The sequence below is a fragment of the Anser anser genome (genome assembly GCF_964211835.1).
Source record: "Anser anser genome assembly, contig: HAP1_SCAFFOLD_327, whole genome shotgun sequence".
In the NCBI taxonomy this organism is placed as follows: domain Eukaryota; kingdom Metazoa; phylum Chordata; class Aves; order Anseriformes; family Anatidae; genus Anser; species Anser anser.
In genome coordinates this window covers 783-27742 of record NW_028153767.1, presented here as the reverse complement: position 1 = coordinate 27742, position 26960 = coordinate 783, and the positions used below count along the sequence as shown (strand labels likewise).

Genomic DNA, 26960 nt, shown 5'->3' with positions numbered 1-26960 from the left:
CGACCTTGGGAAATAGCTTAGCTGCCTTATACTCAAATTACTGCTTTCCCTGTCAACCTCTGGCTGCCTGCTACCAATGTTCAGGGAAGGATTCAACTCAAGATCAATGCTGCCTTGTGAGAAACTCACAGGCCAGCCGCAGGGTGTCCACTGTAGCATGACCTCAATCACTTCAGTCTTATCGACTGCTAAAGACTAAGACCATCAGAGACTGTAATGAGAACTAAGATGCTTAGCGTGCTTACAGATGAAGAAATCTAATTTTAGGTTTCCTAATCTTGAATTGAATACCTGGTAGGTATTTTACTTTGAGAACGTGTCACACAATCTGAAGGTATAGTCTGATGGTTAATTGCCATCATCTTTCTTTGCTTTATTAAATTACAGCCCCTCAGGTTTCAATGGCTGATTCAATACAGCTTTGCTTTGCATTGCAAAGATTTGCAGCAGATTCAGAGCCTGTTATTACCTCTCAACTAGAGAACAGTAAAAAATGAAGGGCAGTAAATTAAAATTTGATAACACAATTGCAAATGACTCTCCCACAACACCATGAGTTTTGTTGGAGCTAGGTGTGGGGAGGGTCTTTATTAAATACTTAGGGCTCTGGAAAAATTATGAATTTCTTATACTTCACTTTTATTTTCTCATGTATATTACATAACAGTGATAATTTATTCTAAAAGATATGTATTTCAAAAACGTGAGGAATGGGCTGAATAATTTTGGTCATTCCTTTTTAAGTGTAAACTTTGAAAAATAAATAAATAAACAAAAATACGTTATTTCTAAGGTAATAAATCCTTTCTTTAGAGGTGGTCCCCTGGGTAAATTGTGACATATATTTTTCTGCAAATTAAGCCTTTTAAAACTATAGTCTCAGAGTGAAAAAAATGTATGCATACTTTTCGCTACTAATAAAATAGAGCAATTACATACCCTTCCTCCAAAATATGGCAGTTCTGTTTGTTTTTACAAAAATCATGTAGTTTTGTAATACACTCTGGAGCATGAAAAAAATAACTAAAAGAATACCTCTTTTCCTAAGACTGTTGGGTACTAAATTTTGTTTTTTTTTTTTTTTGCTTTGTGTTTTTGTATTGAAGTCCATCTAATTTGGAGCATTTATATTTGAAAAGGGACTTTCACTCCAGTTGTTTTTGCAGGCAAAGTATCAACTCTATCATTTGATTTTTGTTTCCAATAAAATAATTAAGGATGAAAATTCAAACACAGTATGCATTTATTGTATAAAAATCTTGAAGCAAACATTATTCGTATAATTCTTGGCATTTAAATATTGCTTTATGATAAGACCAAGATACTAAGAAATTGCCAGCAAAAAAAAAAAAAAAAAAAAGGAAGACTTACCTGTAGAATTGAAAAGGATAATATAAAATGTTTCATCAGTTTCAGGGGTATCATCATCGTTGATATACACAGATAAATTCTGCTCCCTTTCTCCAACATCAAACAAAATGACACTGTTCTTTCCACTGGGAACAAAGTCTCCCTCTTCAGCTGTTGCATCTCCATTAACAGTAATATACTGGACAACAACAGCGACATCAGCAGATCCATTCCTTAGGACTGTAAAGTTTGCAACACTTCCTTCTTGAACACTCACTGTCACAGGTTCTGAAAATACAAAAGCAACAAATCTGTCTGAGTTCAAGCCTGAGTTGCTTGCATTTGCTCTGTTTTCTTAATTCTCTCTAGTAGGGTCTTCCTCTTCAATGAAACAATAAGATGTATGTGATAAAGGTAGGAAATAATTCAGGTACGAGAGAATATTTTGTACCTTGCCTCCTAACTGATCTCAACATCAACAAAGAGAAAAATGACACACACAAAAAAATGGGAAGGTTCTGAAGGAAACAAATATAAATTAAATACAAAAAAAAAAAAAAGTTTGGGGAGCTTTTCCACTTGCTCTTTTGGGATTACGATTTCGCAATGATCTGGTTTGTGAAAAAAATCCGTTTTAGGTAGTGTATGTATTCCACATTTATAAACAATAATATCTAACCTGCAAAATAAATGGGATCATCATTCTTTGTTATTTGTAAAATTGCAGTGGTTACATTGCCCAGCCTGGCTCCACCGGTAGCATTGAATAAACTGATGGTGAATACTTCCTCCTCTTCAGGCACCTGAAAGTATTAAGACATTAATTTCTAGCATACAAAACACTGAAGAATTTAAAATGAAAAGTTAGGGGGATTAATAAGCCAGAGATTTCTGAGTGTTGTTTTTATTTGTCAGTCCTTATGTGTCTCAAGAGGGATGATAATTCATACAGTTATACAGAAATTATCATCCATCTACAGTTTTTGTAAGTAAGTCCCTTCCTCTTTATCTTGCACAGATGACCCAAAAGTTACCTTCCAGTTTTATGTTTCTGATACATGTAGTTTTTTTTACAGCTTTATTTATTTATCATTAGGTGTAATCTTTCTTATATTACTTCAAATTTATCAGCATATAGGATTAGGATTGAAATTAGGATTCCAGTTATCAAGATACGAGTTTCAGTCAAACTTTCCTATAACTTTACCACAGTACAATTACTCTCAGCTTCTACCTTTTTTGTTTAGAGGTATGCACAGCTTCTGAAATTTCTCTATGATTTGCAGACATTATCTCAGTTCTACCCAAGTATTTTGATATTTCCTACAAGTTATTAGGCTCTTGAGAAACACACATTCCTTTTTTCTCCTTATACTCTAATGTTTTAGTACTTACTCTTTGTCCCATATTCTCACCCCAAAACACTGTAAAAGTGTTTACCTCATCTGGCAGTGAGTAAATGGTGATATTTTTTGAAAACTCCAGATTATCAAATAAAATAGTCCCTTGCTCTGGATAGACGTCATTGGTACATGCTGGATCAACAACCCAAGACACACTAACATTTCCATAGTTTCCTTGATTTCTTACAACTCTGTAAACAGCTAAAAAACATAAACAGAGTCAGTGTGCATATTCAGAGCAACAGAAATCAAAAAGGAACATCTGAAACATCTGAAACTGAGAAAAAGGAAATACAATAATAACCAATTTCACTTCTTATGAAACCAGTAACATGTTGGAGTGCTACAGAAAAGGACACACAAAGACAGATTACTAAAGCAGTGCAAACTGCTTTAATTTCACATGTTAATTCTTGCCTGTAAAAGTAATTGATAACTGAATAGATCAATTAAAATCACCCATAGGAAGATTTAACTCTATGTTTCTCTTATATAACACCCCATTCTTCATTCTCCACCAACAGAGCTACTACCTCCACGTTGCACTTTGCACATACATCAGTACTCCATCCCTCCTGTCTGGAAAATTCTCTAGCAATCCTTTTTACTCAGTTAATCCCTCTGTTTTTCCACACCCATACTTCTCCACTTCACTCTCCGCTGCTCATCTTGCTTGGCATTGTACCAATCTGTAAAGTCCTGAGTGGAGATTTTAGTAAGAAGTCTCCTAGACTTCTGTTATCCTAGAACAGGGAAAATAAGACTTGCAGAAGCAGACAGCAGATAAAGAAGTAACTCTAATAAAAAGGAATTACCGGTATGGATGACTTCTCCTTTGCTTTCACTTATTGTTACTGTTAGTTCGTAAGGTAGAAACTGAATGATACCATGCGGATCATCATTCTTCAAAATGGTTATATTGACCATTGTGGCATTCCCCAACTTGCCTGGCATTTCACTGTAGCCACTAAGTACCACAGAATATAGCTCATCCAGCTAGAAGAGGGAAACTCAGTCAGAACAAAAATACATATTCAACATCCACATCAAAAACAAAATGGTCTATAGTCCACAGTCCCCCATCAGGCAGAAAGGGATACAAACTTAAAATGAAATCACACACATTCTACATGCAATAAACGTTTGTATAATGCTATCAAATAAAGGAAATTGTTAGAACTTTCTATCTCTAAAAGCATCAGTTTCTCCAAAAGTCTATTATTATTATAAGCAAGGACTTATTTTGTGTACTTAATTTAGAATCGCATAATTTCACAAGTAATGTTTGTAACACACTCTGAAATGTAAATTTTCTTTCCTCCAAGACTTCTTAAGATTCCTGGCTTTGTAACAGGTAAAGCAAAGATTTTTAAACCATGGACAGCATGCTAATTTAGAAAGAATTGATCAACTGGCTTTATTAATCTAATGGGACATGGTACTTTCAAAAAAGTATCAGAGAACATTAGAAAAAAATATTGCATTTATCTATCTAGAAAACAGCATTACTCTACACTGGGGAGAACTCAGTGAAACTGGCTGGTGGTTAGCAGTAAAGAAACACACATGAACTGGTTCTTCACATACAATTCAATTAAACAATGGTGTTCAGTACTACAGAATGTCATGGATGCTAAAACCTTACCTGCGTTCAAAGCGTAACTGCTTCAATTAACAGAAAGAAAATCTGAAGGCACCCAAAGATACCATCCATTACTCCAGACATCCTTGGACTGCCCACCATTGGAGGCTGGGATGGCATTCTGGAGGAAAGTGATTATATATGTCCTGCTCATGTATGTGGCTTTTGGCCACTCTTGGAGATAGAAGAGTATAAAAGGACCTCCTTATTTTTTAGTCCTGACACTACAATTCGTATGTTTTTGCCTGAGCATTTCAGCAGGATGACTTACCTAGTCTAATAATACTGCTGTAAGCAGGGAAATACTTTTATCTCAGCCTGCTGATGAACTAGTAAAAACTGGGAATGGAACTATTAAATAACCCGCTGTTTTAGTGCCTAAGTTTTACTAGATTAACTTATGTTCCTGGCTTCTGTAGTGGAGTTCAGACTTCTTATGTCTCCTTTCTTTGGAGTATGTAGGGAAAAGAAACCTGAATTTCTACAGCAGCCTATGCAATTGAAGTTGGAGTTGCTGTGATCCCCTGATTTCCTCATCATATGGTCCTCCATCCCTCCTTCAATCCATGACTGATGACCACCTGGCCCTACAAAAAGATTATTAACCTTCCTAAAACCTTTATGTTTTGTAAAGCTGGCTTTCTGACATCTTACTCCTAGATCAGCTCATTAGCAGGATCAGACAAACACAACTAACTGCTTATGCAAAATACAGCATAGGAATGTGCGTGTAAAGGCAGCAAAAAATGCTGAATCACAGCAGCTAAAATTTATGTTAACATAAATGTGGTAAAATCAAACCCTTGCAAACTTCCTGATGGAATCCAGGATGGCTGATGCACAGGAAAGGGAACAAGCTACAGAAAAGCAGAAAGCAAAGAGAAAAGCAACAGACACATGCCTCAAATTGTGCAGATTTCTGGGATTACAAAACAATAGAGATATCAGAGAAATGAATATTCAGGCAAGACTGACAAGACCTGATTTGTATTGATATAAAGTGCTTTCATATGGTGCTTGACTATCTTATAGGCCTTTCAGTCACTCCTCCTCTATCTATTTCTCACACTTAAGAAAAAGAAAGCCTTCAAATGTTACAGAAAAATTGCTGGTATTTACAGGTGAAACCATCTATATTTTAGTAAGTGACAAACAAATATGTATGTGAATGCAATTTAAAGAGAGAAAAATATTAATTCTTACCTCTGGAATCCCATCCATCCTTGTCAGTAGAGTAATTATGATCTCTCTTTCACCAGGCTTAAACTCCAGAATTCCTGTGCTTCCATAAAACTCATTATTATCTCTTGGTTCTACAGTGTAGCGCAGAAACTGTCTGATGAGGCTTCCTCTAGTGCGAACAATCTGCAGCTCAACAGACTCCCCTTCCTGCAAAAAAATAAAATTAATCTTTTTCTAGCACTCTGTTAGAACTAAGTCGTCTGTAATGTTTAAGTGACGTTACTCGGATAGCTACCTTGATGCTGTAGGGACCTCTGGAAGAGGAAGAAAATTCGAACACTCCTCCAGGATCATCGTTTTCCAAAATTGTAATTTCACAAGTAGTAAACCCGTATTTCAGTATCTGATTTTCCACACTGACCCTGAGAAAGGAAGGTAAGAGGTTTTTTTCAACTTGCAACTCTGTTTAGCAAATCCATACAGAGGAGATCAGGATATTGACAAATTTTATGAATAAATTATGAAAGCCAACAGTTACCTACAAGGATTAAAACAAGTTAAGAATGATACAACATCAGAATGTTTTATCCATTCGTAAAAAATAAATAAATAAATAAATAAAATAAATAATTGCCTCTGAAGTAACTTTTTGTTTGTTTGTTTCTGATTAGCTTTTTATAGCTAGTAACTCTGTTGTTTGTTTGTCTGTTTTTGATAACACATGCACACAACACACAGGAAAAGAAACAGAATAGTGCCAGGAAAAAAAAAAAAAAAAAGTTAGTTAAATTCAGAACTACTTTGTACTTGGATCAAGGTATAAAGGAAATTCCAAAATCACCTATGCTGAGATTACACTGAAAAGCATAAATTTCCATTATTGCTTTGTTTGTCAAAGTTTACTACTGACATAAAGAGGCAGAAATTTGACCCTCGATACCATGGATTTCATCCTCAGCTCTGTGTTAGCCTGCCTTCTGTAGATGTGGAGACTACCTGTAGGATCCCTGTCTGACTCTACAAAATGTTGGACCTGCTCTCAGTAGCTCAGACTCATTCCCCTTTCTCATTACTCCTTTAAAGCACATGCTGAATGGTGCAAGAATGAAGTACGTTGACCAAATACGCATACTTCAGATTCCTCTCAGTAAAGGATTTCTCTCTCTGGGCTTCTCCTACACCATCTTGATCGTACTCTGTGACAGGAATGGGCAGTATCTGATAACAGTAATGAACCTTGCATATTACTTGCTTGCCTTTCCTCAGAAGCAGTAATTTTCATCATTTTAAATTTCTTATATTAAAAATTCCAGAGAAGCACTATTGCAGGATGCATCAAGAATACACCTTCAGATTGATGGTCTGCATATGATTTATTACATGTAGTTTTAGGTACTTAGATTCCTTTGCATCTTTCACGTTTCCTGTCAGTATTGTATTTTTCAATGAAATCGTGGTCCTGCATACTGTACATATTTTTGTGCTTTCACTGTGCTACAACCTAGACTTTATCAAACACTATTTCATGAAGAAATGTGATCTATTATATCCAGTTTTTGAAATCAGGCCCAGAACTGTGTCCAGAAGCACGTTTTAAGTAACTGGAACCTACACACACAAAAACAACTTAGCATTGTTGTAGCACAGTCTACAGGACAGGGTACAGGATGCAAAATAGGTAATACCTATTTAATAGAGTAACGTGCTCATGTTTGTTACATGTTTAAAAAAAAAAAAAAGTCGGTAGAAAAAATAACCTGTGTTATATAAATTATATGCATGTTAGTCTAAATCAAGATAACTTTCCTTGTCTTTGACTAGAGAAAATTACTCTGTAACTCTAATCAGTTCAGCCATTTAGTTGGGGCAAACTGTATTTGTAGCAGTTTAAAACAATTAATTCATTATTCCATGAAACACTCAAATATCAAACACTGAGCCATGCATTCATAACTTTCATCATTCACAGATCCTACATAAAGAAATGCCTTCAAGCAAGAACCCCATGCCATCAAACGGAACACCAAAGGGGAAGCATGCGTTGTCTGAAGAGATGCAGAGACGTGATTCTTGGGGGGGAAAGAAATGATAAAGACAGTTTCTGTCCAAACCAACCACTTCTAAAACAAAGCATTGATTCACTGAGGACAGAAAACAGTTCACCGCACTTACCCAAAGAACACGACAAACCTTTCTGTCTCTACCCTGTCAACACAGAGGAAAAAAAAAAAAAAAAAAGAGGATGTAGAAAGTAATGAAAGTGCCACTTACTAAAATTTCAATACTACCCATCTTATAAAAGAACAAAAAACTAACAAAAGGGACAAAAAAAAAAAAAGAAAAAGAAAAAAAAGAAGGCTTTCTTTTTACTTTCCAAAAGTTTATAATGTTCTTTTTATGGGAACCCTGCTTGCTTGGCATTTTCCTGTTGACAAAGGCCAGCAAGTGGGCAGTTCCCACTTAGGAGGAGTGACCCCATGACCAATTCAGCATGTCAAGAGCCACTCAAGGTGTTCCCTACCAAGCCCTCCTCAAAGAGCTTGATTACTGACTGCGTGATCACAACTGCAGCAGCCATCCACGATTATAACCCTTTATTAGGGAAATACATCTACGTGCCTCTGTGATATGGTGTTTCATCAGTCTGACAAAGTAATGATAAAAACAGATAAGCACAGAAAGAGTACTGATGGGTACACAAGGAAAAGTAATTAGGCACAAAATCACAGCAAACCTCATTTACAACAATTTTTTAGTTAATCAGATTACCAAAGTAGTATATATACATGTATAACATAAATACAAATATAAGAAAGAGAAGCAGAAGGAGAAAAAGGGGAAAAAGAGGGGACAAGGAAATAAAGGGACAAAAAAAAAAAAAGAAAAAGGGGAAAGGAAAAGGTATTTGCTAATCAAAAGGTTAAAAAATTAAATCAAGTTTCAACCAAGCATTTATAACAAAACTGCCACATGAAGTCAGTCAAAAGGGCAGCATTATTCTGCAATAGTAATCATGTATTTTGGCTTTCTTAATCAAAAATACATTAAATACAAAAACTGTATCGTCTATCAAAGCACCAAAAACAGATTAAAACAGTGTTTGTAAGGTGATAATTGGGCTCCACTAATCTCAAAAATAATTTAAATTTGGAATTCAATACAGACAAGAGTTCACTCTAAATTCTGAGAAGTAAATACATTCACAGACGTTCTTTCGAATAGGAAGTCTGAATTAATTGAAATTTGTTATTGATATTCACTGAAGCTAGGTATATATTGAGACATTCTCCCTTCCCTCAGAAACATGCAAAAGCATTCAAAAAACAGCAAAATATTAACACAATGAAAAGATCAAGGAGAAGATTCCAGAGTTGGTAATGCTAAAATTTAATTATATCGCTAAGCTGTTAGTAAAATAATTTACAACAGAAAATAAAAATGAATCACTATATCAAGTGAGCTTTTGATATGTATTAAACCTAGACAGCTTTCAGGTCAGGAAGCAACCAGTAAAATTCAGTCCATCAACTGGTAAAAAAGAACATTGTTCAGGTGGTTTCTCCATACAAACCCCATCTTGAACACCTGGATCCTTTTATTTATTTACTTATTTGTTTGTTTGTTTGTTTATTTATTTATTATCTGGTCATTTTTTTTCTCTGGCTGATATCATGAGTGGTCAGACCGCTATCACTGCCCTGGCACAGTAATGTTAGTTACTTCTCCAAAAAGTCATAAAACATCCTATGCAGAAACTTAATAGAAGCAGCTAGGTTTAGGTTTCCAGCTCCAAGATGCTGTTAAGCAAACAATGAATGAACGAAGCTGTGGCTGCCCCATCCCTGGAGGTATTCAAGACCAGGTTGGATGAGGCTGTGGCCAACCTGATCTAGTAGGTGCCATCCCTGCCCATGGCAGAGGGGTTGGAAGTGGATGATCTTTAAGGTCCCTTCCAACCTGAGCCATTCTGTGATTCGAAGAATGGTGCACTCAGTAGTATTCTTTATATCTATACTCTAAGGCATATACATGTAACTTTTCATAACATAGAATGCATATCCCTAACAAGAAATTTTTAAAAAATAGTATTGAAAAAAAAAAGAAGAATTAAGAGAACAAAGATAAATTAGGAAAGTACATTTTAAATTTAAATCCAAAATGTTTGTTGTAAAGTATTCTCACAGGTTTACTTTTTTCTAGGAATAATAAAAAAAAAAAAATCCCAATTCTATTGTTTTGAACAATTACATTGTAATGCAATTATCATACTCACATCCTGCAAACTTTTATCCTTTTAATCCAAATGCTTGCTTTTCGGTTCAGTGTACTCTTCATGTGCTAAACCTAAGTCCATACAGGGCTAAACCAGGCAAGGTGAAGCGTTCAGCAAATAGCTGCATAATACTTCCAGCAGCCAGCTCAGATCGACCCGGAGGAGCTACGGGGCTGGACACAGGGTCCGTGCCACCAGAGAGCTGCCAGGACACCAGCCCCATCCCCTGCCACGTGCACTTCCAACCTCGAAGAACAGAGGGGCGTTCATATACCACCCTTACACCACGGAGGAGATGCTCCCAGACTGCCTGACACTACACGGGTCCAGTTCAGTCCCGTTTCACTCCTCGTGGTATGTGAAACCAGCTCTTTAGGTGTTCCTCTGACAGCAGTATGGAAACAGGACAAAGAGGGCTATTCAGAAGCAGCAATAAAAGTTAAAACAGCTGCTTTGACATGGTGGCTTAACCGTGGCCAGCAGCTCCTCCAGCTAGTGAAAAGAACTCTTGACCAGGAATAAGGTGATACCAATCACTGGGAAAGCCACTTCCCTGTTTTTATCCTCAGCTTATTTTTTCCTGTAAAATGGCTATGTATGGACATGAAGTTTCATATCGTCACAGACAGTAAACCCTGGCAATGCTTATGATGCTGCCAAAAGAAATACAACCTCAAAGTGTGTAAAGCATTTCTTATACAACAAGACTAATGTGAAATGACTGATCATTAGGGAAATTCTTTCAGTAAAAAAAATCATAATTATTATGTAGCAAGAACTACAGATGAATTAGGACAACTGACAGGAGCTTCAAAATGTTTCTTACACTTTTTTAAACATGCAGTACAAGAAAATAGGAGAAATTAGAGTTTTGACTAAGTTTAAGGTACCATGAGAATTTCAATGTTAAGAACTAACTAGAACCACAAAATAATTAAATAAATAAATGAAAAATAGCTTTGAAGTTAATAACTTTTGACAAAATCTGGAATTTCTGCAGAACCTGAGTGTTCTGAAAGACACATGAGAAACTTAATTTCCACTGTGAATCTACATGGCTGTCATTATTAAACCACACTTCTCTAAAAGACTTTCTTTTCTATCAGGGTATCTCAAAAAGGGGGAAGTGAAATTGCTTGTGGAACATTACTCAATTTGCTTGCATTCAGTGTTCACCCCCTCTTCAATTTTTTCAGGATTATCTACTGATTTAATTAGAGGCAGGCTCTAGCTCTAAAGAACTGCATTAAAGTAGGATTTGCCACATTAGACTTTCCATAGTGCCTCTCATCAGAGGAAACACCTTCTCTCCAGGTTTAATCCATCATTTATTTGATTTTTGAGGCTATTTTAATTTTTCTGAGTCATAGCAGGAGAGATATGTTGTTATTTTGAGAAGTAATGAAAACAAGCAGTAGGTGTCCAGCGCACTCATTTCAACATTCTACTATTTTCAAATGACTTTTTCCCCGTTAAAACGCAGTCTGATCAAACCCTTGAGGCATCCCTGGAGGTTTTCAAGGCCAGGTTGGACTAGGCTGTGGGCCGACCTGATCTAATGGGTGGCATCCCTGCCCATGGCACTGGGGTTGGAAACTGATGATCTTTAAGGTCCCTTCCAACCCAAGCTATTCTGTGATTCTATGAAAATTTACATAAGTAAGATAGATATGGTTTTGAAACAGACACTAACCAAAGGGAATTACCAAGTAAGGAGAAAATCCTAGCTCCATTAAGCAGTATGGCAGTGAGTAACCCACAACACATAAACCCTTAAGCCCTGTCCATCAACACTACACAGTGATTTAAATGGCCCTCCTATGCTTTTCTAACTTTTTGACATGTAGCAACCTCTAAAACCCAAAAATGTTTAAAAACTGCCAGATATTTCACAGTGAAATAGTCAAGTCTGTATTTTACACTTTGTAATTTTCAAAAAATTACTTCATAACTCATAGGTCTAATCATTTTCCACATAAACTGATGACAGAATGTCAGCCTATGGAAATCTGTATCCCATCACAGAAATCACTAGAACAATAAAAATCTTCAAATAACGTTGCTTCAGTTTATTATATATAGTAAATGAGATTTATGTCGTAACATATGCATATGGATCTGTTCTGGCATCCTAACTTCCATGAGTTAAGACTCAAAAAATGCTGGAGCATAAGGACTGCCTAAACAGTTGTCTGTTTGTTGATTATCACTTCCACAAAATAAAAGTGATTTATCCCCAGATCCCAAAGTCTCCAAGTTCTCAGTCTCACCACCACTCACTCATGAGCACAAACACAGGCCACGTCCCCAGCCCACATACCCTGCAGGTTCTGGCCCTCTGGTTGTGCCAGGTGCCAAACTGATAGCTGTCTGCACCTTAACTGGGGGGCTGATAACTGCCAGTGAGAGATTACGTTGTGTAGAAGGAAAAAAACAGCAATCAGATTTTAAAAAAACTGATTTCTGTTTGTGCTTACCAGGTAAAATGAACAGCCCTAGTATGCATATATGCTCTCACAAAGCACACACACAATTTCCATGGCCTGTTCCACCTACATTCATCAAGAAGACCAAGGTCTTTCCTTTCTCACATAGATTTCACTACAGACATCTGGTTTTATTTATGCTTGGTCTCAATTCAGGCCTATTCAGATAGGGCAGGCATTCAACCTGAATCTGCTCCTAAAAAAAGAAAATATAGAGAAGCTTCAGCAGATACAAGACTCTCTTGCTCCTTCATTACTCATCATTACTCATCTGTGTTCTTTGGAATCATATTTTTCATGTTATACATTTTCCTCCAGTTTGTGGACAAAATTCAGAGCTAGTTTTAATATCTGTGGTCTAAGTATAGAGAGCATAAAGCAAGAAAGGATAACATTGTTTTTAATGGCTTGGAAAAAATATAGTTATGGATGCACTTAAAGCTTATTTAAAATTGAACTGCCTTGACAATACCACTAAGCCGTAAATAATACATCCTTGTTAGAACTAATTATTTTGATTATTTTACCCGTGCTATTAATAATTGCAATACACTGAATGCTTATGAACATATGTCTATGTCTGTAGTTTCATTAAAGTTCTTACATGCTTTCTTTTCTCGCTGACTTATGCTACAATTTACGGAACAGTACAAGCACATCTACAGCACAGTGCATCTTTGTTTTCATGCTCATTCACTACTGCTGTGAGGTGCTGGCTGCCAGCCTCGGAAACTGAAATCTTCTATTTGTCCACAAAATACCAACCAGGCTGAAAGCAATAGCACGGGCGTACACGTAACCCTGCCAGTATCCTTCAACCCTAATTTGAAGAGTCATGTCTAGTACTGAAAGGATGATCTCTGCAGTCATTTCATTCTTGGCTTCTGCTAATTAGTTGAAGTGAGGGATGCTACCAAGGTCTAGAGAAAAGTTCAGATTCTATCTCCTCCTTGCTTACTTCTTTTTCCAGGACAGACCACCTGTTCCTCGGTTCACTCTCTGACCCTGCCAAGTGTGGGAAAGCTGCTTACTGTTGGCACACTTTTCACCATCCACTTCATGATCAACAGAGCCTACGGCTTGCACCATACACAGCAAAAGCAGAACACTGGTTGTATTTGTTCAGCTGCCAGTTCAATCCCTGTTGCAGCCACCATTTTCAAGGTATAGCCTACAGTTGTAACTCAGGATAAATGGCAGAAAACTGTACTTTCACACACGTGAATCAAAAAAGTTACCCTTTCATGCTGCTTACTTCTATCTACTTACTTGTTTACCTCAATACCACTCTGCATTCTTGGCCACCTTACACTCAAAACTTGAACCATCATTTCTAATCCTAGTTTCCCCCTTTGTGCCAGAGACTCTAAAAAAATTCCTTGAGACAAACCAGTTTCTCCCACAGAAAGAAAGCGGAGAACTGCTTGCAATAGTCTCTGTTTTTATTCTGAAAAGGATTGCCTTTTTAATGTAATGAGTAGCCAAGGTAGAATAAAATAACTAGTTCTGAACTACATGCATTAACCAGCCACCTTTTAATCAAGCAAGCCAATCCCGCAAAGGAATAACATCTTCCCTGTGTGCCATAAAGATGTTCGAAAACCATGTTTTCTGAAATGGGATCTTCTAGTGATCAACAACAGCGTGAGGAGCTTCTTGCCTATTGTTTGCTAATGTGGAATCACTGTGGATATCTGTTGTGGATATCTAAGAGCTAGCCTACGCTTCCTGTACAGAATAAAAATACTTCTTCTGCATAAGGTAAGGACTATGTAAGTAGTAGATGTTCAGTGTGGAAGCTGGTGCTGGCAGACCACTGTAGTATGTTTTCAGTAAAAGTGGAAAATGTACCTTAGACAAATAGGAGGTAATACAAGAGCACGTGTGGTGGTATTTCTGTATTTACTTATGTAACTGAGCTGTGGGAAGCAGGACAGACGATATAGCCAAGACACTCTTGTTAGTAACTCAAAGAGGGAAAAGACTCCTGATTATAAACTAATTTAAGTTTTCTGAACAGTGTTCACATGCAGATAATAGTATCACCTGAGGGCCCTTACAGCCTGTTATCCTAAAATCCTCCACTAGATGAGAAGGGAGACCAGAACACTGTGCTTCAGAAACCCCACTGCATTCTCATTAGCAGAAGACTGCAATAATAGTCACACTGGGATATTCTGGGGGCTATGAGCTGACAGAAGTATCTAATTATCAAGGAATATTGAACATGCAGATCAAACAAATAAACTGCAAGTCTAATTCTACAGTGACACCCAAGTTATAAATGTTTTTTCTGACAGAAAAAGTTCTGCATTGCTTTTTAGTTCTCACTTTAGTTTTTCCCATTATCTTACTAAATATTATTTTTCCGAAAAAAAAAAGTGTTAAAACCAAGAGCTATAAAAAAGATCAAAACTGAAAGAACTTTCTAAATAGCATACAGAATTTTCATGAAAATATAAACAGTTAAGTCATTAGATAATAAATGCAAAATGGTTTCTTACATTGATCTCCACTCAAAGAACCCATACACAGTCTGAAACAAGGGCCCACTATTTCTTCAGACACATATCAACACAATGCAAGCAATACCATGTAATTAACACTGTGCTAATCTGTTATGCATAAATTGAGTACTGCAGCTGATACATATGAATAGAGAATAGGGTACAATACCTGTCCAAAGTTAATAACACAGTTTCGTTCATTTCAGGTACATCATCAGCTTTAATGGTGATGTTAATTGTGGTATCACTTTGTCCAGATAAGAAAACCACGGAGCCGTTAAAAGGACTTATATCATCCTGTGTTACCGCCTTTTGATTGGGACCAGAGGGTTTCAAACTCCAGAACACAGTTGCTTGACCATCAGTCCCATCTCGATGCAATGCAATGGAAACCTGTGAAACACATTAATTTGTTGTGACTTGCAAAAGTAGATGCAAAACCGATTACTCCCTTGCAAATTACTATTTGAATAAATAATAATAAAAACAAAAGTTTGGCCAGTTCTAATTTGAGAATGGGAAATGATCTATCTTATTCAGGATTTGTCTCAGTCCTACTTTACATGACTATGCTCGCAATTGGTGAGAGAGACTAACTGCAGTATCTTTTGCTCTGTGTGAGCATCAAGGGCTAACTGGTTTTAGATACTTACACAGAAAGCAAAGACCAATCTCAGTTCTCTGGAAATCAGTAACAGATTATTTCAGAGCATTTTTTTTTTTTTTTAAAGAAGAGAATATTTAGGATAAGACAGAACTTACAGGAAGGCTTTTCCTCACATTAATTGTCAAATGCTACACTGAATACAGCAAACTCCACCTTCTCCAAATAAGTTTTCCATAGCAAAAGACAATATAAAAAGGCTTACTTACCAGCGTAGCAGGGGAATCTTCTGGTTCAGAAAGAATAATCGGTAGATTGCTAATAAAGCCTATTTCTCCATTTGCAATATCTGGAGTAATCCTCAAAGAAATATTTCGAATTTCGCCTAATCTAGGACTCACAGATGGGACTAGAGGAATTCTATTCACCAGTTCAACTCCTTCCAGCTGTAGGAAAAAGTAAAAGAAAAGTGAGAAATAAGAAGCCTCAGCACCAAGTCAGAACAGTTCTGACATTTCAGAGTAATTTTCATATAAAGGAAGTATACATCTCCAGAGCAAATTCTTCCTACTGATAGCACTGCTGTTATAAAAATTTGTAAGTAGACATGTCAAAGAAATTAAGTGGATATTGTTGAGCTGTCAGCAGAATGGTACACCTCCCAGACAAATCATGTTAGTGTATGTAATTAAACACAGATCAAGCCAGAGAGAGAGACTCTGTTCCAGATCAGCTGATACATTACTAGAGCTATTAACAACAGTCATTGATGAGCAGCATAGGCAATTGTCTAACATCATTTTTTGTGTCTTGCATTGATAAAAATCTAGGGAAATCACTGAAGTCATAATAATTTACAGCCCTTGATCAAACAGCCAAATAATAATCCACTTTTCTTTCCTCTCCACAAAATTTTAAGGAATTCTCTATCTAAGAACTACCAGAGCCACATTAAGAATTTAAATTCAGTACAGTATTTCAAAACTGTATTTTACTTGTCACTGCATTTCTGATAGATTATAGATACTAAGAGGAAATAGATTTTTTTTCATCCTTTTCTTTAAAAGGGAAGCATCACTCGCTAAGCCCAGCACCAGTAGTGACACACCAAGGAAAGCAGAACTTGCCTGTTTAATTATTTCCTTTAAATATTATTTATTCCATGTGATTCTGTCTACATGCATCATTACAATAAATGTTTCCATAACAGATTTGCATATATTTCTGTGAACATTTCACTGGGGCATAAACTCCCACTGACATTTTTTCTTGGAGTTATCAGGTGTTATCATAGAGTAAAGCTTTATTTTTTGGGGATAAAATAGTGGCCTTTCTTAAATTCATATAGTAATCATGGTTCACCATTTCAAAAGATGATTTTTAAAGTCTTACAGTTCTTGAAACCAAACTCTATAAATATGTGGGCTGTATCATATTTTGTTCCACAACTGCTTGAGTAACACCCAGAAATATGCATGAACATTTATCTGATGATAGATGGAAATGTTTTACAAATACTGTATTTAGTAACTGATTCTCAACCATTCCAACTTGTTATCAAAAGTCTGAAGAACAGATGATGGCACTGTTTGTTTCTCCTCTTTTCTGAGCTTTCTCCTAGCATAGGCCCCGATTCTGCAATTAACAGGATGAAAGTGCACCATTGTGCGGTTATTAGCTCAGTAAACTTTCTGAAATACTACACAGCCAAAACAATTTGCTCTATTTAAAGTGTATGCTGTATTTGGATCCTGTATGGTACCTTTGGAATAAAGTAATAATCAATAAAGAACAGAGATTTTACTCTTTCTGCAATGTTTCCTTTAGTACCTTTTAAAGGAAACCAGTACAAAGAGAAAAAAATATATAGTTATTTGAACAATAACAATTAGTTTATGAGCTTAATTTTCAGAGTTAATCTTCCTAGCTATACCAAAAACCGCATCTCTGATTACAGCACGTTATTTAATTGAAGGTGTCACTAAGGAATATATCTCACATTAACATTATCTCCTGTACCTTTATTCATCCTACAGTTTCATTTGCTTCTCTGCTGATTCCTGAGTCAATTCTTTATTTTGCCTAAGTACAACTCATTCTAAACATGTTCACTGAGATTATCATTTATTCACGATGCAGAAGGATTGTCACAGTGATAAATAGTGGTGTTTTCCTTCTCTATGAGTTTCTAAATTAATTATTTGAGCTGGAAAGCTCCTCTGATTTAATTTCTTCAAACAAAGATTTTATTTATAGTTCATGGAGAAAGTACAGAAAAAAAAAAAAACAGATTGGAATCTACAGTTTGAAAATCCAGGCAAAGTGCTTGGAATGACTGAACATTCTGAAATATTTATCAGATGTGTGTCTTGACTACAGTCAAAGGACAAAAAAAAAAAAAAAAAAAAAAAAACATTGAATACATGGAATTAGACATTTAAGAATTTTGTGGATCTCTCAAACCTCTTGCAATCATAAAACATACTAACGTGTTCTAGTATTTCAGAAGGCAATTCCTAATCTAACTGTGAATGCCATAAATAAAATAAATAAATAAAATTGCATATTAGATAAACAATATAATTCTGGCAAAACTTTTTGTTCTCATTATTCCTCCTGTAAGAGAATGTAGGGAGAAGGATGTGGAGGGAGGAAATCTTTCAAAGGTCTTAGAAGTGATTACAACGTCTTTGGTAGACTATAAGGAAAATATAAAACCTGGCAAATTTGAAATTCATGGATATAACATCAACACCTTCAACGATGATAAAAGTTATCTTTTACAAATTGAGATAGAAAAAAAAAAGGAAAGAAAAAAGTGAAGAAAACTATACAGGGAAAAAAAAAAGTAAGTTCTCCTAACAAATTTATATATAAATGCAATATAATATACATATAATATATAATGTATATTTGACCCTTTTTAATTTAGAATAGTTCAGCTGGAAGAGCAAAGATCACAGTATCACAGAATTGTAGGGGTTGGAAGGGACCTGGTCAGGCTGGAGAGTTGGGCAGGAAGAAACCAGATGAGGTTTAACAAGAGCAAGTGTAGAGTCCTGCATTTGGGAAGGAACAACCGCAAGTATCAGTACAGGCTGGGGGATGACCTGCTGGAGAAGGACCTGTATCAAGCCCAAGATACATTTACTTGCATGTCATTTCTGAAATTTTTCCTGCTTCAGTAATTTAATTTTAAGAACCTTATTTTTTTCACGTTCCAAGTCAGAGGCCAAGCAGAAACATGCTTCAAGGGGCAAGCAACAGACAACGCTGATCTCATTTTGATAAATTCCATGATTAGTACCTGAATCCTCTTTAGTTTTAAAATTTGTTTAATTACTAATGATTAGGGATAGAAAACTTTATAGCATAGTTATGAAAGATGTCTTTTTAAATAAGAAAATCTTTGCTTCAGAGCTAAGCACTTTTTTTTTTTTACAGGAATGGTCATTTAAATTACAGTCAAGGGGAAGGATCAATTATTGAATCATATTCCTCATATTAAATAAGCTAAAAAACAAAAACAAAAACAAAACAGCTGAGATACCTGTATGAGGAAATGAGCACCATTTTGAAGAAATGCATCTTTTCTTATTGGTATACTCAAAGTATGATGTGTTTTTCCTTCTGGAAACAGGAGGATGCTGTTTCTAGACATATTTAGAATGCCATCTTTTGCTCTCTCAGGATCCAGAGCTCCAGCTGGAATATACAGTGCAGTATAAACTAACTGCACATTTCCAACTGTTCCTTTCTCCCTTACAAAACTCAAGGATAAAAAGCGTCCTGTTGGATTACTTTCAATCTTCTGATTCTCCAAAGGATAAAACTTTATTACGCCATAAACATCATCGCTGTCCTGAATGTAAAACAAAAGCTGCAAAACAGAAAACAGCATCACTTACTCAATGCTACAATTAATATACACCACAGTTTTCACGTTTTCATGAAAGTATGTCCTGACTGTCATCATACATTTTTATCGTTAGTGAATTGGCACTCAAGAAAGAAATCAGATTGACAGCCCCAAAGTGTTGCTTGTGCACAAGCAGCACACCACTGATAGCAGCAACTTTCCTGCTATGCCTCATCTATGTCAGAATGAGCTTTGAATAACTGATTTTTGGTTCAGCAGCCAAAGTGAATAATTTGAATATATTTCAGACTGTGAAAAAATCATTTAATTCACCAAATTCATTCCAATCATATGTTCAAAAAGCAAAGTAGGGACCTGAGTCACAGAATTGTCAGTAATGCTAATTACCCCTTATTTAAAAGTTCAGAGGTTAGTCTTAATCACTAAGCCATCCTCTTGAAGCTGTTACTCTGTGTAAAACATTCCAGTACCTACAGCAAATAAGCAAGTGAAAATAAATGCTCAACCTTCTCTTAGCAAGCAACCAATCAAGATAGCAGTTATGCAATGATATTTATGATGGGAATATTCTAAGCTAAATGCTACTGCATTAAATAGGTCTGGCCTTATAAAATATGTTAAGCCAAAGACTTTGGATGTGGCTCTTTATACTGAGAATACATCAGCTTGCTTCACTTAAACTCAAGCACAACTACTTCAATTTAGCCAATCCACCAAAACTGGTGGATCCTAATCCTAATCCTACTCCCTAATTATTATCTATCACCTCCTCAAAACAAGTTCTGAAATCAAACTTACCTCAGATGGTTCGCTGACTTCTGCGCCTCCCTGTATTGTATGAGCTAAGAGCTTCAGAAGATAGGGCTCTGCTTCTTCTGGTATGTTATCATCAATAATGGTCAGTGAAAGTGTGACCAGCATCTGTCCTTGATCAAAATGTATCTCCCCGGTCTCTGGAACAAGGTCTGCAGTCACAGGTGACAGATCACTGCTATTTCGAGTTATGACCCAGGTCACAGAAACATTTCCATGTGTTCCACCATTTCTTACGATCGTGATCCCTTCAAACCTGTGGTTTTGAATGAAAATAAAAATCTGTAACATGCAATTATAATTAATATCGGTTTACTTAGCTATCTGTTCCCTGGAAGATTTATACTGACTTCAGTGGAATCGATATTAACTGCTGCTACTGACATTTGAGTCAGGACTTAAAATTTGTGAAATCATACCACAGAAGTAGACTTTTCTCAGGTTGCTTATTCATGAGATAATATACATAAAGACATGAGTAATATATCTAAAGACATTAGTTAAAATTTATTTTGTTTACAGTAAGAAAGATACTGAGAAGAGGAAAGTTGGCATGTTTATATTTTTTCTCAGGAAAGATGTTAAATTTCAGAAAACTTTTTCTCAACTAAATTTCTACACTGTTTTATGGACTATATCAAAATACAATTGTCAGGCATGAGTGTTTAAATAATGATTTTATTTAAAATAAAGTGACTCAACTATTTGCCTATGCACTGAAATATAATTTATCAATATTTGTGATTATGGAAATGTCACGTTTCCTGTATCTGTGTATAAGAAAGAAAAAAAAAAAAGTGAATATTGAAGTGCTGGGCTCTACATACTAGAAATTGTTCATAAAATCATAGGTTGATACATTACCTCTTTCTCTGGGGATGAACCACCATCACTAGCTAGCAGTGGACATTTTTACTAAAACTGGCAATATTGTATAGATATTAGTTCTGCTTGTAAAGATTTGTGTGGAGATTTGTTTTTAATTTATCTGTAAAATTACATGTATTTAACTTTTTTGGAAGTCTATGGGTATTCAGTACTTCACAGAAGACACTCACCACCATTTTTTAACCAGAGACTGACTTTAAATACAGTATAGACAAAGATTTACTGGGAAAGGAAGCCTGAAATATATTTTCCACTTGTATGAATGGGTGTGTGGCCGCATCACAACTTCACTGATCCATCTTTTAGATTAAGGGTTTTTCAGTATTTTGATAATGTCATTAAATATTTACAGTTCTCATATATAGTTCATAAATATTAAAATACTTCTGCATAATTAGACATTTTCTCCCTTGAAAATTCTATATCGTTTATAATAATTACACAGTAGGTGATTTCTATATTAATTTTTCACTACTGATTTTATAATTACTGTCAGTGAAATCCTAAGGATGCTTTACAGTGCCAAACAAATCCCTTAACATGACGAGATACTGTTTGAAGATCTGTAGTACCTTGAAATTTGGTCTTCATCAATGATAACAGTTTGAGTAAACAGGATACTGTTGATTGAAAGCACTCCATAGGGTTTATCATTTGGTTGGATGGTGACGTGAACAACAGATGGATTAACCAAAACAGCATCTCCCTGTAACGTGTCCTTAAGGAGCATAATTTGGAAGGTCTCAGCAATTTCTGGTATGGCATCATCAAGGATCTTGAATTTCATATATACTTCATGAACTAGAGGTGTGAAGACAATAGTTGTATTTGGCTGAAGATCTAGGAAGTCTAAATTGAGCTGCGCGTGTGCTGTTGAATTCCCAGTTATGATGGTGTAACTGACGGAGACTTCACATTCATCAGGTCCAATTAATTTTCCACTGTCATCCTTACCACGAATCACTTGAATTGTGAGCATTTCGACTTCCTCAGGCACCATGTAAGTGCTCTGAGCAAATCGCACAGGGCTGTCATTTTTCTTAATATTAATCTGAACAGAATTCCTTGTGGTGTTGATTTCAGCCCCTCCCTCCACACTCCTGAGATGAACAACAAACAATTCATCATTTTCAGGTATCTGGAAAAATAATAGTAGCAACAGGGTGTAAGTCCCATTTCAAATACATGCAGAACACTTACTTAGAAATATGTTATGTATATTTAGCAATAAAGGGAAATAATATAAACATTACAACCCTTTTCACATTAAAATAAACAGGCAAAAAGAAACTCGCTTGCAACTTTGAAAATCCCTTCTCAAAATTGAATGTTTCCATTTTCTAAGACATACTTCTATGCTATGGAAATATGAAAAAGTGGGAAAAGACAAAAAAAAAAAAAGGGCAAACAAAAACTAGGCAAGAATCAGATGAAGCTCTATCTTTCCAACTAGAGAGTGTGAGGAGATCCTAACTCAACTTGTGGAAGTTGCTCTGCTTGGACACAAGTGTTCCTGACAGTTATTTAGTCTGACATCTTTATTTGCTGATGTTAACACCATTTTACATCTATGCATGCCTGAAAGAACAGAGGAACAACATATGAACACAACCTACCTTGGCCCTTTTGTTCCTATTCAACGGGAAAAAGAACAGTTCCTACTTTCAGACAGACTCACATTCCCAGCACAGCTTCAGTCACAGCTCTGAGAATGTGCTTGCTGATGCTTATCTATTAATTAGACTTTGGCATTTCTACATGTGGTTTGTTTAGAACTGCACTTTAGTTTTAGCTCTTTAGTCTCTAATAACTGATGCAGCAGACAAAAAAGAAGGGTTTATAAGCCTTGAATTGCAGAATTTAATATTTTTTACTTTATATTATTACATTTTATTCCCCAGTCTTGATAGGCTAAGTCTGTTGAACTGGAAAATATCATTATTTTATTAATACAGAGAGATTAGAAGGAAATATTTAAATATTACATAAGATCCTCACATCTCATTCTTGTTGTGGACTCTCAGAAAAAACAGTATTATTTGCTTCTGAGATAAATTCCACAACAAAATTGCTTATGTGTTACTAATGGCATTGCTTTGTTATAGGGCTGATGAATCCTTTCCATGTAGTTCTGTTTACTGAGCAAAAAAAGTTCAGAATTCCTTGTGGTCCAATATTTCTTCTCTTTTTACACATTTGTTAATTGGCCACCCTTAGATCCTGTTTCAGGGCACAAAGGGTATGCACGCCGCTGTCTTTGTAGCTGAGGCCAATTTTGTCCCTTGTTTGACTTGTGGCACTTAAACTTGCATAATATTATTGACTGATGCAGGTTGTTTGTTTTTTTTTCCAGCGTGAGATTTGCAAGCTCTCTGTCACCTCTCTCCTACACTACTATTTCCTATTTTATCTTATTAAAATTGATGTTAACTTACGCTTGTTTTAGTTCACTAGTTCATATACTGTCTTGCAGTACAAAAATACGCATTTGACAGTCAGAACGTACATGCCATTTTAGTTGCAGATAAAATCTTAGTATCCTACATAAATAAGGCATTGTGGAGCTTTCAATTACATCATGATTGACCAATAAATACATGAGTCAAACTTCGAATATAATAGTATAAATGATTTCCAGTGCTGCCTTGCCTCTTTAATTTTCTCTTAAAGTTGCAATTATACTTAAAAAGGAAACCTGCACAGGAAAAGTACTATAAATGCAGAGCTGTGGAAATCAGAACTGCAGTCCCCTACCTTCTGTAAGGCTGCACAATTCAGAAAAATACTTGTTTCATTGGTTTCCCTAACTCAGATCCTAAAAGCTCAAATTAAGTTCTGACAGTAGTGTTACTGGATTCTTGTGAACTCTATCATCATCATCATCAATAAAGGTTTTTGTGCAAAATTCATCTTTCACATACACTTGTGAAAGACTTTCAAAGAGTGGAAAGACGTTGACTAGACACACCAAATACAGATCAAACTTTTAGAAACAGAAGTTTGAGAGCATTTCTCAGAATAAAAATAAATAAAATCACATCCTCCCAAGAGAAAAGACCCTAATAATTTATTTCTGTGTGTAAGTCACTGAAATATTACATTGAATTGGAAAGAGATGTTTCTACACTTCAGCACCCCAGGTTGGCACAGCCTCTTAACACTAGAGTATCAGTAGAAATGTGGAAGGACATTTTTTATAACTAAGAGTAAAAAGGAAACAAGCTGCTTTACAGTTCTGTGCTCACTTCTGAGACACACACCTTTCACCATTATTGTTTTCTTATGAATTTCTTACTAAGTTGTTTTGTATCATATATACTTATTTTGATGTCTCAGTTTTCCCTCTTAAGCTTATTATAAAGGAAAAGAAAAACACAAAAGAAAAGTGCAGGTAAGAAAAAAGGAAAATCACAAGTTGCAAATTAGAAGAATGTTTTGTTTACTCTGAGATAAAAAGAAAGCCTCACAACCTATGAGTTATGTTGTGGTTTTTTTTTGTTTTGGTTTGGTTTTTTTGTGTGTGTGTTGTTTTTTTTTTTCAATTGGCCAATCTGAAAACAGAAAAATGTTAATTATCACCTAGTATTCATGCTTTCCACAAGACTGCATGTTTGTTTCAGGAATCTCATCTATTTTTAGGATTTTTTCAAATATGTTTCTACCCTGAAACATATTTGAAAAAAAAAAACCACAAACAAACAACGACAAAAAATATTTTTGAATCTGCCTTTTCCCTGTGAATCTTCAATGTGTAATATTCTTTCTTTAGTGACAAAGATAACATGTCTGCTCAGCCAGGATATGCACATAAACTAAAACTATTCACTGATGAGAATTAAAGAGGGAGCTTGGAAAGAGTAAAAATAATAGACCAGAGAGCCAAAATTTAACATCACTTCATCAAATAGAACTGCTTTTAACCTTATTTAAGCCAAGCCTTTTTGTAACTTATTACTCTAAGTCTTTCCAGAACTTCAGTTAACCTTCTACGTATCAAAGCCTAAGATGAAGTCAGCTTGTTCCTACCTGATCATCAAGCACTGTTAAATTATAAATCAGCTTTGATCTCCCAGGTGTGAATGTAATATTTCCCTTAGCTGGACTTAGGTCTTCTTCAGCTGGGTTTGGACCATCTTTTATCTGCAAAGAATTGATTTGTCTGATGAGAAGTCTATAAAGCAGGAATACAAATCCAGTGCAAGTACAATAACCAATATGCAGTGTGACTTGCATAACAAATGCAAGCCATCTCCAACTTACAACTTACATGAACATTCAGTTGTGAAAATCTGCTCTTTTCTGGCAGACAGTGTAAGTCAGAACAACCACTCTGAAGAAATCCCGTATTTCCAGAATAAGAGGAAGAAAACTACTTCCATATAGGCCTATGGGGACTCTTTAGTATATTCTGATGCATAACTGACTCTTTCATATTACAGAAAGGATATTCATGCAAATTCAGTTTGAATCAATAGTATTTCATAATAAATTCCAAGACAAAGTAATAGTACTTACTGGTTTTGTGTCCCTTCTATCTTAACTTGTGATATTAAAGATACTAAATTTAACAGTCAAACTCAAAATACTACAAAGCCTCTTAAAGGTCATATGGGATTTTTTGGTTTTAGAACATTTTGTAAATTATTTTTCAACATACATATATAATGATGTGAGACAGACCTAAGTAATTGTCCAGAGAGTAAGATTTACTGTACCTTAAAACAAACATATTTGCAAAAAATTGCACAGAGAATCATATTCAGTACTTTAACTATTCATGCTATATTTAGTATTAATAAAATCCAGTGCAAAGCTTTTCTGGTTTTGACAGGTCTAGACTAAAGCTTTGAGGTCTAGATTAAAGCCTTACCCTATAGGACCAGGCAACTAGTACAGAAATATCTATATGAAAGATTTTATATATAATTTTAAAGTAAATAATAGAGTCTGAGCTAGATAAGAAAAAGAAAGCAATGAAGTCAGTAATTGTATCACATTCAAATCACATATGTAAATAACAGGATAAGTATTCAACATGATTAATTATTTCAAAAGCTTCATTTGCAGGGGATTCAAGATAGAGATCAAGATACAGATGATTATAGATACAGAAATTCACCAAATCCTGAGCACTCACAGTTCAAAGTTGGGATAATCATTAAAGACTCACTTGAATATTTGTATGTAAAATAAATATTTTTTAAAAAAATTAAAAAAACTTAGATAAGACACTTCTTACATACTTAATATGCATTATTTTCTAGTAATACATACTGATGTTGCCTCACGTACCTTTCTAAATGACAGAATATACTCGGTTTTCTCTAGTACCTCTTAACGTTAAACAGTCAATTAAACAGTCAGATAATTACAGTATTTTCTATATGACGGTTAATATGAATCCCTTTTATGAAACAGATCTACCTAATGTAGATGTAGGTATTTTGTCCTTCTTCCCCTTTTGCAAACACTTCAATAAATTATGATTACAGCCTCTCAGTTTAATCCAACAGACTACTGTATGAAGTCTTTTGGATAAACTCACCTCAAAAGTTATGACGACCGTCCCATAGGTTCCCCTCTCTCTAATTAGAGTGAGCGGCACAAATTCATTTCTGCCCCTGGGCTCATTCACTGTGATTAAGGCAGACTAATGAGGAAGAAAAGGAACAGACAATCAGACACAGATCAAATATCACAGCAGAATGAAGAAACTGTTACCATAGAAATATCAAACTCCCACAGACAAGTTAATCCAATCCGCAAACCAGTCCACTGATGGCATACATTTCCTAGCAACCAATTAGTTCAGCTAATGAAAACCTTAAAAGATTTCAGATAAAAATGTATCACGTAATGCAATTTGTGTGTTTTTGTTGTTGTTGTTGTTTGTTTGTTTCTGTAAATGAACATAGTCAACATACACAAAGCA

General features: G+C 35.4%; 1 protein-coding gene across 1 annotated transcript in view; it reads right to left on the bottom strand.

The window, feature by feature from the left end:
• The window catches only part of LOC310891514 (adhesion G-protein coupled receptor V1-like), a gene marked incomplete at its 5' end in the record, with an annotated part of 72717 nt that extends 46039 nt beyond the window's left edge, over nucleotides 1–26678 (bottom strand). Inside the window, 14 exons of the mRNA XM_083853789.1 lie at nucleotides 1372–1638; nucleotides 2030–2153; nucleotides 2791–2954; nucleotides 3569–3749; nucleotides 5599–5784; nucleotides 5873–5999; nucleotides 7750–7782; nucleotides 15013–15236; nucleotides 15717–15893; nucleotides 18998–19327; nucleotides 20126–20396; nucleotides 21601–22166; nucleotides 25055–25168; nucleotides 26574–26678. Coding sequence (XP_083709915.1) covers nucleotides 1372–1638; nucleotides 2030–2153; nucleotides 2791–2954; nucleotides 3569–3749; nucleotides 5599–5784; nucleotides 5873–5999; nucleotides 7750–7782; nucleotides 15013–15236; nucleotides 15717–15893; nucleotides 18998–19327; nucleotides 20126–20396; nucleotides 21601–22166; nucleotides 25055–25168; nucleotides 26574–26678 — 2869 coding nt within the window. The remainder of the gene's footprint in view (nucleotides 1–1371; nucleotides 1639–2029; nucleotides 2154–2790; nucleotides 2955–3568; nucleotides 3750–5598; nucleotides 5785–5872; nucleotides 6000–7749; nucleotides 7783–15012; nucleotides 15237–15716; nucleotides 15894–18997; nucleotides 19328–20125; nucleotides 20397–21600; nucleotides 22167–25054; nucleotides 25169–26573) is intronic.
• Nucleotides 26679–26960: the final 282 nt, after the last annotated feature.